At 41.0% G+C, this 10892-nt stretch overlaps 1 protein-coding gene across 1 annotated transcript; it reads left to right on the forward strand.

The window, feature by feature from the left end:
* The first annotated feature begins 4568 nt into the window (after nucleotides 1-4568).
* On the forward strand, nucleotides 4569-8136 carry LOC133708187 (potassium transporter 5-like). The gene is made up of 8 exons (XM_062133638.1): nucleotides 4569-4789; nucleotides 5031-5253; nucleotides 5325-5573; nucleotides 5676-5726; nucleotides 5942-6202; nucleotides 6288-6340; nucleotides 6432-6546; nucleotides 6774-8136. Exons 1-8 carry the CDS (start codon nucleotides 4664-4666, stop codon nucleotides 7889-7891), a joined length of 2196 nt encoding a protein of 731 aa, XP_061989622.1. The 5' UTR covers nucleotides 4569-4663; the 3' UTR covers nucleotides 7892-8136.
* The last annotated feature ends 2756 nt before the right edge of the window (nucleotides 8137-10892 follow it).

Raw genomic sequence — 10892 nt, forward strand, 5'->3', positions numbered from 1 at the left:
CTAAGTGTGACCGCCGCTGCTGCCTCTGGCACCGCCGCCGTCCACCACCAGCCTAAGGCTGGTACAGTCCCTATCCATGACACCATGGATGGCGTCCATCATGGTGATGGCGCCCCAAGTGATGCTACAATCACCAATTGCTTCAAATAGCGTTTCAGACGCTCAAGCCCAACCAAAATCCTCATTGGTTGCTTCTAAAGCCTCTCGCTCGTTTTACAAAGCCCGTTCCTTAGGGAAATTAGGACTGAGACCGTCCTATGCAAAGGATATGAAAATACTTATTCTGTTCTTACATAGAATCCATGGGGATTCTGTGGACCGATTCAACCAACTTGCGGACGTTTAAATATCTCATGATGATTGGTTGACACGCAAACACGCTGGTCACGTGTTGTGCCATTGTCCACTTGTAATGCTGCTTATACTACACTCCTAGCAAATATCATATGACAACGGGTTCACTCCCCGGATCATTCTATTCCGTCAATTGGACTTGACGATGCTAGAGAGTTTACATCGAAAACTTTGGATGGATATTGCAATGGGACTGATGTTTGACATCATATTCTCATGAACACACCCAAATAGTCTCGTAAAAACGACTACGATGGTAGTCAGGACATTGGTAATGCGCACCAATATCCTTATATCCGCTTGGGGTGATGCAATATCGCATGCAACTATGCTAATTCGTCTACAACCAACCGTCACTCAATCTACCTCAGCGTTATAGCTAGTGACTAGGTACAAGTACCGTACTTACGCACATTTGAGGGAGCCATTTATGTGCTAATTGCGCCGCCACAGCGCTCTATGATAGGTTTTTACAGATGAATGGGCAACTACGTTGGATTTGAGACTCCAACAATTGTCCTCCACTTAATACCTTGCAAGGCGATCTCTTACTGCTAGATTTGCGGGTTGTCACTTTGATGAGACAGTCTTCCCGTCGTTAGGGGGAGATAAGAACACGAATGTTCAGCAGGAACGACATGAATTGTTGTGGTCTGTCCCCACTATGTCTCATCTCGATCCCCATTAAAGTGACGAGATCACACATCTGCTGCAAATATGCCTGCAAGGAAGGACGTCCCTACGAGAGGACGTAGCGCCACCCTACACTGAGGTAGGCATGGCGCCAATGCCAAAGAGAGTGGCACTCTGGCTTTATAGGCCATGGCCCCAGCTAGGATGCGTGGGAGGCCCGTGAGTTCGAATGATACTTTGACACATTCAAATCCTTTGATCATCAAGGCTCAAAATCCGTCTCATGAGAATCTTCCGGATTATGGTTATCGTTGGGGGACGCCTCAACATCAGAACCTAGTCCTGAGAATATAGAGCTCTATGAAAATTACACTAGTGTACATGAGACGTGGGATAGACACTCCATCATAATTGATGATGTAGTTGCGCATGAGTTTGTTGAGTCCGATGATATTGAACCACGCTCCGTTGATGAATGAATGTCAATGTAGAGAAATTTGGCCTAAATGGAAATATGCGATCCAGCTTAAGTTGGATTCTCTAAAGAATAGGAAGGTTTTCAAGTCAGTGATGCCAACACCTCCTAATATAAAACCTATTGACTAATGGATCTTCATTAGAAAGCGTGATGAGAAAAAGAGATGACAATCTCGCCTTATGGCGCAAGGCTTCTCACAAAACGCCCTGGAATCGACTACGATGAGACATATTCTCTCGTAATGGATGTCATTGCACTCTACTACCCTGTCAGTTTGGTAGTTTCCGAATAACTGAACATGTAGCTTACGAATGTGGTCACTATAAGGATCTAGATACGGAATATACATGAAGGTTCATGGTGAACTTCATTTACCCAAGTCAAGTGGCTCTAAACCACGGAGCGCGTTTACAATAAGGTTGAAACGCTCACTAAGATGACTACTTAATTGGGAAGGGATATGCCCACGCGTTTCCATAACAAGTTTTGGATTCTATCGCGGTTCAGGTTGGACATAATCTTCATTGGAAGCCCTTAAAGAGTTAAGGGAAACCGCTGAACACTTGAAATCCGAGTTTGAGATGAACAATTTTGGGAGAACACGATTATGTCTCAGTTTGGAACTTAAGCATCGTGTTGATAGATGCTTAGGCATTTCGACAAGGTCAAACCTTCAAGCACCCCCATGATCGTCCGTAGTCTTGATCCTGAAAAGGATCCTCTTTGTCTGAAGGATGGTGACGAAGATGTGCTAGGGGCAGAAGTGTCTTACTTGAGTACAATAGGCGCATTATTGTACTTAGCTCAATGCACAAGACCGGACATCTCATTTGCCATGAACTTGTTAGCTAGATATAGCTTTGCTCCAACGCGATGCCATTGGATTGGTGTACAATATATCTTTCGATACTTTAGATGTATGATTGATATGGGCTTGGTCTATCCCTACAGAGAGATGATGGATTCAGACTCATCACACACCAGGAGCGCCGCCAACATTGGCCTGCGTCCACTATCCTCATCCCAAAACGACATGTGTTTTGGAAGGTTTTGCTGATATTGGGTATCTCTCTGACTCATACAAAGGTCATTCTCAAACTGGTTAAGTGTTCACCATGGGAAAAGACCGTGATATCTTGGAGGTTTACAGAACAAACCCTAGTCGCTATATCTTCGAACAATGCAGAGATCATTGCTCTTCACGAAGTGGTTCGTGAATGTATATGGATTGGATCCATAATTACGCATGTTCGAAAAATTGTGGTTTGAAGTCTACCACAGATGAGCCTATGAGCATTTAGGGTAATGCTAGCTGCTTGTTTTGAACAAATGAAGCAAGGCTACATCAAAAGCGACAACACCAAGGATAATCAGCAACAACAAACTTTCCTCAAGATCAAAGTGAACTAGGTTCAATCTGAGGACAGTGTGGCAAGCTTGTTCACTAAGTCATTGCCTAAATTTCACTTTCGAGGAACATGTTGGTAGCATCGTTTGCGGAAGTTATCCGAACTCCCATGACTGTAGTCATCAGGGGGAGATGCAGACATCAGGGGGAGATGTCTACATGTATGGTCTCGAAACGTGAATGGTGTGTTGTGCTCTTTTTCCCTTTCGACCGAGGTTATTTTTGTCCCACATGATTTTTGTTACTCGGCAAGGTTTTTAACGAGGCAACGAGAGAAGCACCAAATTTGGGCAACACAAGGGGGGAGTGTTTAAGTAAATCCAGAATATGTGTCTGGCCCAAACTCTAGGTTACTTGACCTAGTAGTAATAGGTTATTAACTAGAGATAATCTCGGAGAATCTTAGAGATATCCATTCAATGTATGATTACCTTTCCTTGTACGATTCAGATTCTATGCATTGTAATCCTCTATATAAAGAGGCCCCTATTATCAATGAGAATACACAGCAATTTTCTCTCAATTTCAGTTTCTCTAAAACATTATTTTCTTTTTTTATTTTTAGGGTTAGAAAGTCAATTATACCCCGCGTACCCAACTTATTTACAAAAAACGTATCCAAATCAGATACGATGCATATCCATACTGTATCCAAACTTGAGTTCGTCAGACACGCGTATCCGGATGTATCCGAAGCGTATCGCACCCGTATCCCATATCGATACGAGATACGCTCTCAATTTCGCGTATCCGTGCTTTGTAGCTTATAACCCTTTTGTAGAGTTAGCATTTTTGCACCAGCTCCAGTTGAATGGACTTCAACTAAAAGGTAAAATATGTAAAAACTCTTTCACTATTTTAATAATATGTAATACTATTTCTTTTATTTTTTATTGTGCTAATTCATTGATAAAAACATATTCCGCAACAAAGCGCGTGTAAGTTTTCCAGTGACTATTGATTACACTTGAGAAGGGTTGGTTACGTGGCATATATAAGTTAGTCCGGTGCAAGATGCAAGTTTAATTTCAAATCTGAAAGATGCGTCCACATTTATAATCCGTACTAATAATTCGATCTACATCAATGTAATTCAACAAGATAGGAAAACTCATTTAGAAGGTTCAAATATAACTAGGTCTTCCTAATTATTCGGTCTATTAGTGTATTAAGTTGTTGTTGTTGTTGTTTTTTTTTTTTTTTTTACAACAACGTACAATAAACTTGTGATTACATTGTCCAATAACATTCGGGTGAATTGGATATACACAAAATTAATTTCTCCAAAAAAAGTTATCATTTTGTGAACAACCATATTTTGCTGTATGCCAACGTCAAAAAGCCTTCAATGACCTTTATATTTTCACTGGACTGGTTCTCCGAAAACGAGGACAGCAAAAAGCTACAGAACTGCTGAGGAGTGAGGATGATGTACGTGTAATTGTCAAGAAGAGACCTCTGCAGTCCTAATTTGGAAGAGACTATTTTTGACCGAGTGAAACCTGCGATCAACAAATGTCGTGAGAAAGTCTGATGAGTTTGTGGCATGGCTTTCCGGCCCCAAAGCCAAACTAGGGGTGGAGAGACTTTCGTGGCCAGTGTTGACACAGCTTAACACGCACAAAACACCGAGTGAACGCGTAGGTAAAATATTACTTGCTAGACTTAATGCTTACCTCCTATAAAAGCAAACCACGTACGACCATTGGTGAAAACGTACGGCAAGTGAAAATTAAGACCTTCGTCATCGATCTGTCTGAAAAAAACACTGGTTGACAAGCGAAGGGTTGATGGGAGAGAAAACAGTGAGGACGGAGGATGTGGGGACTGGAGATAAGACGGGAGAGATGCGCCGGGTAGACTCCCTCAATATCGAGGCCGGAAAAGTTTCCGGTTATCAAGGTCATGGAGCAAAGGTACCCAGTACACAGCATCTATGCTGCTTCATCAACTAGTACATGTTCTTTTTTTTCCATCACGCTCCATTGTTTTAAGGATTAATCTTAATTTATCGTCGTATTTAGGTTAGAGTTTGAATTCCCCTCCTTGTGTCCTCCACCTGAATATACAAACAATTGTTCATTCATCACCTGTTTTTCTTTTGATAGGAGGCTAGAAAATGTGCTGATATTTTCCGTTTTCTTTTTTCTTTTGTAGCATAGTTGGAAGACCACGTTGAGTTTAGCAATACAAAGCGTGGGGGTTGTGTATGGGGACATAGGGACTTCTCCACTCTATGTGTACTCGAGCACTTTCCCTGATGGTATTAAAGAAAAGGATGACATTCTAGGGGTGATGTCTATCATCATTTATACCATTTTCTTGGTGCCTTTGCTCAAGTATGTCTTCATCGTCTTGTGGGCCAATGACAATGGGGAAGGTAATGAAGCAAGTTGCTTCAAATTCACGTCCTTCATTTCTTTTAGGGTTTAGCTAATTGGTTATTTGCAGGTGGAACATTTGCAATGTATTCTTTGATTTGCCGGCATGCAAAGGTGAGCTTAGTCCCAAATAACCAGCCAGAGGATAGGGAGATATCCAACTACAAACTCGACAGACCGTCGAGTGAGTTGAAACGAGCCCAAGCCATCAAGAAGAAGCTGGAGAATAGTAGACTTGTCCAGTATGTTCTTTTTGTTATCACCATTACCGGAACTTCCATGGTAATCGGAGATGGTGTTCTTACTCCATGCATTTCAGGTAATTGCTCATTAGCTAAGTTCCATTTGCATCGATCACTTATACTACATGCGTCTGGCGTACAACAAACTAATTCTGATTATTCTGATTGTGTCTGAGCAGTTCTTTCAGCGGTGAGCGGGTTGCAGAACGGGATCAAGTCACTAGACCAAAGTACGTATCATGTATTTCGTCCCACTATTGCTATATTCATCAAAATCAAATAATTTTTAGGGTTACACCAACCTATATATGTGACAAGTACGTGTTTTATTTATTCAAATTAGTTTTGACCAAATAAACTAGGAGCGCACTTGAAAAAAAAAAAAAAACATGTTTATACTCTTAACGTATATTAATTGAGTGAAAAATCGGCGGATGATGATCAGGAGCTGTTGTGGGGATTTCTATAGCAATCTTGATCCTTCTTTTCGCCGTTCAACAGTTTGGGACTGATAAAGTGGGCTTCACTTTTGCTCCTATTATCTTGTTGTGGTTTCTGTTCCTGACTGGGATTGGACTTTACAACTTGATCACTTACGACATTACTGTATTGAAAGCTTTCAATCCAATGTACATCGTGACATATTTTCAGAGAAATGGAAAAGCTGCTTGGGTTTCCCTTGGGGGAGCAGTTCTCTGCATAACCGGTAATTTAGTCCAATATGTCCGAAAATTGCATCTGTATATATGTAATTATGGTTATGAATTTAACTGATTAATGACATTAACCAGGGACTGAAGCCATGTTTGCTGATCTGGGTCACTTCAGTGTTCGAGCAATCCAAGTAGGTTGTGGACTTGAGAACCATGCATTATACTATTCTTCTTCAAATTTCAAACACTCAAAATTTCAATTTGTTCTTCACTTGAGCACAGATCAGTTTCACTTGTTTCACATTTCCCACAATAGTCATCGCTTATCTTGGGCAATCGGCATACCTCGCCAAGCACCCAGGAGATGTGGCAACCACTTTCTACGCCTCAATACCAAGTGAGTTTTAGGATTAAGTTTTCTCATCAGACAATCTAACATGATTCTTTATGCTTGTGGCATAAATTCACACTTCTAAGTCACGGTCTACATAGTCAATAGTTGAGAACTTGGGATTGATTTAAAGTATAAAAACATATTTCAAATTGTTTGATAAGAGAATATTGTTGTTTGGGAAATTGTTATGTATTTCCAGCTGTAATATCCAAAATTTATTTTATATGCAGAACCTCTATACTGGCCAACATTCGTTGTAGCCGTACTTGCTGCCATCATTGCGAGCCAAGCTTTGATTACTGGAACATTCTCAATCATCGCACAGTCCTTGGGCTTGGGTTGCTTCCCTAGAGTCAAGATTGTTCACACCTCTGCCAAGAACGAGGGCCAAGTCTACATTCCTGAGATTAACTACCTGCTCATGATCGCCTGCGTGATCATCACCGCCTATTTCAAAACCACTGAGAAAATCGGTAATGCTTATGGAATCGCGGTGGTCAGTGTCATGATAATCACAACGTGTATGATCACTCTAATCATGTTAGTCATATGGAAGACCAGCATCTTTCTGATTGCCATCTTCTTCGTGGTGTTCATTGCAATCGAAGGGGTTTACCTATCTTCGGTCCTCTTCAAATTCGTGGATGGAGGTTACCTTCCTTTGTTATTCTCTGCGGTTCTCATGGTGATCATGGCAATTTGGCATTACGTGCACAAAGAAAGTTACATGTTTGAGGTCAAGAATAAGGTCTCTACCGAATACATGAAGCAATTGGCCTCAAACCCCGACATACACCGCATCCCTGGAATGGGGTTTTTGTATTCGGATCTCGTTCAGGGCGTTCCTCCCATATTTTCTCACTTTGTTTCCAACATACCTTCAGTACACTCTGTTGTGGTTATAGTGACCATCAAGCCGCTCCCGGTGAGCAAAGTCTTAGCAGAGGAGAGGTTCATTTTTAGACAGTTGGAGCCGAAGGAGTACAGAATGTTCCGTTGCGTTGCGAGGTATGGCTACAATGACTTGGTGGAGGGACCAAAAGAGTTCGAGCAGCTGCTGGTGGAGAATCTGAAGGAGTTCATCAGAATGAAAGGTGTGATGAGCGAAGGAAATTCGACAAACAGTTATGAGGAGGAAATGCAATTCGTTCAAGAGGCGATGGACAAAGGGGTTGTTTATCTGATGGGGGAGGCACAAGTAGTGGCAGAAGAGAAGTCCACTTGGTTCAAGAAGATTGTTGTCAACTACATCTACGATTTCTTGAGGAAAAACTTTAGGCAAAGTGACAAGATCTTGGCAATCCCTCGAACCAAGCTTCTTAGGGTTGGAATGACCTATGACATATAATCCTTAACCAAGCTCGTCGTCTATATAATTTTTTTGAAATCAATCTCAGCCTGGCAAGACAAGCCTATGCTAAGATGGTACATAATAAAATGCTCCCTTGCTTTCCTCTTATGTTTTTCTTGGGTAGTCTTTATCATATGTAACCTAGCATAGGTACATTCAGCACTGAGCATTTTCATTTTTGGCTCGAATAAAATCAACATTTAGTGTTTAAAAAATATATAGTCTCGAATCTTTTTGAGAAATTTTTTTGCTGCTCTCTCTCATCTTTTGCAGTTGTAGAATTTTAATTGAAATTTTGGCCTATTTAATCCCTTGTTTAAGCTAAAAATGCCTTTTGAGGTTGTTCAATTAATGAATGAGCAGTGGCTAGTCCTATACTAATGAAATTTTTAATCATGTGACAAGAATTCTAACAAAATGGTCGCATGATGAAACTACTGGAGTCCTAATTGTTCCCATGGTGACTGTGACGGCTTGATGTAGTTTTTTTAACTTGCTCAGATTACTTGCAAAAGGATGTTGCTATTTGAAACCAGCAAAAATCTTAGTACATCCAGCACCATAAATTTTAGGGATAATAACCATTTACACAATTTTGGAGTTAATCAACCCCACTTACCCAAATACTATAAAAGATTGTCCACTTACATAATATTTTATATATATTTTGCCCACTTACCCAATTAAGTATTTTTTTTATTACTTTTTATTTATTTTTAGGACAATTTTGTCCTCACCTTCTTTGTCACTTAGAGAGAGAAGTCATCGGAGACCTCGCCGGACTCCCTTGACGGGTGGCCGGCCTCAGACTCCGGTGACCGGAATCCTGCAACCGGTGACCGGATTCCGGCGTCTGATTTTATTGCCCCTAATAATACCCAATAATCATATTATTGCCCTAGTAATCATATTATTGACCCCCAATAATCATGTTAATGCCCCCCAATAATCGTATTATTGCCCCCCAGTAATCGTATTATTGCCCCCCAATAATCATGTTAATGCCCCCCAATAATCGTATTATTGCCAACACATATACAACAATATACATCATTTTTACATATTTCCACATACTTTTGGATACCACCACAGAAGAAGTAAAATGTTAGAGCTGAAATGTAGTCAGATGCCAACACATATACAACAATATATTAGTCGATCTGATGCCAACACATTAAAAAGTTCATCAAAACAAACAATGAAAACAAAAATTGATTTGGGCACCCAGGTCGTCTTCTCTCTTCTTTCCGGTTGCAGATCCGGAACTTGGCGCGACAACACGAGGACCTGCAGCGCCGTCGCGAGCTCACGGGAGCCTCCGTCGTGGAGTGAGCCGGGGTTGGAGACGTTGGGTTCGAAAGTTGGTTCGTCTTCCAAGAACAGATCGTCGGTGCTTTGGAGCTCCGCCTCGCTCAGCCCAGACGAACGACGACCTGCAGCGCCGTCGCGAGCTCACCGGAGCCTCCGTCGTGGAGTGAACCGGGGTCGGAGACGTCGGGTTCGAACGTTGGTTCGTCTTCCGAGATCAGATCGCCGGTGCTTCTGAGCTCCGCCCCACTCAACCCAGACGAACGACGACCTGCAGCGCCGTGGCGAGCTCACCGGAGCCTCCGTCGTGGAGTGGGCTGGGGTCGGAGACGTCGGGTGCGAAATCCGTCTCGGGGATGGGGGGAGAGAGAGAGCGAGAGAGGTGTGCATCGTGACTGGAGGTGTGCATCTGATCCAGAAGTCCAGATCCGTAGACATGGAGAGAGAGAGAGAGAGAGAAAGAGAAAGAGAGTCTGAGACGAGTTGAGAGAAAGAGAGAGAGAAATCGGTGAGGGGGGAGGAGAGAGAGAATAGATCGAAGAGGGGAGGGGGGAGAGAGAGTGAGTCTGAGAGAGAGAGAGATGAGTGTACTTTATTAATTAAAATGAGGACAATTCTATCAATAGATGTTAGATTGGGTAAATGGGGGTAAAAAACTCTTAGTGAGTATGTGGGCAATTTTTAGGCCAAAATTGTGTAAATGGTCATTATCCCTAAATTTTATCTCTTATTTTCAGTATTACTCCTAAACATCCATCATTTTGTATTTTATTATCAAAAAAATAAAAATAAAATAAATAAATAAAGAGATAACCTGATGGTTAATCTAATAGCCAACGATTTTTCTACTACCAAATTAAGAGTATCAATTGTAGTTAAGGGAAGTAGGGTGTCTAAAGCTCTAACATAATTGCTATACTTTAATTTAAAGGTTGGTTTTGAATTGTGAAATAAAACTAAAGTAAATAAAACAAAGACAATTAAATGCTTAAGCTTTCAGAAATCAATGAGAAATAGTAGTTAGGGGATTTGCATTCACCACCAATCAAATGAATCAATCATGCAGTTAGTCATGCATGTTCAACCTAATTTCATTTATCTATTAATGAAGGTGCTTGGATTAGTTCAAAGCTAGAACTAGCCTATTATCTTTTCTTAATTTGTACGCTAGGTGAGAGACGCTCTACATTTAACCTATTTTCTAACATGCAACCTAGGATGACACATCTCTATATTTAACAAGTAAAAATCATTAAGCTTTAAAAAGAAGAGACACCACAAGACATCATGAGTACGACGCATCTCACTTAGCCTAGTAACTCAATCACATGTTATAGACACTTGCTACTCTATAACTTATGAAAGAACCTTACTCAACAAGGAGCAGGCAACACTCATTAATAGAAATCAAACCCTAGATATGCATTCTAAGTTGGACACCAAACACAAATAGAATTCATCGATATAAAAGCAGAAATCAAGTTCTCATCCAATTGATAAACAAAACTAATTGAAAATCATAACTAGTTTTACAGTCATGATCAACAACCCATGACTATTAAAAAGTTAGTTACTCATGGTCTTGAATGAAAGCACAAAAGAAATCATAGAAAAAGAAACTAAGAAAACCAAAATCCGAATCGATCGGGAAGACATCGGACTCGAATGGTCGATAGGCAAGCTTCGACTA

This window comes from Rosa rugosa, chromosome 5 (assembly GCF_958449725.1).
Source record: "Rosa rugosa chromosome 5, drRosRugo1.1, whole genome shotgun sequence".
NCBI lineage: Eukaryota > Viridiplantae > Streptophyta > Magnoliopsida > Rosales > Rosaceae > Rosa > Rosa rugosa.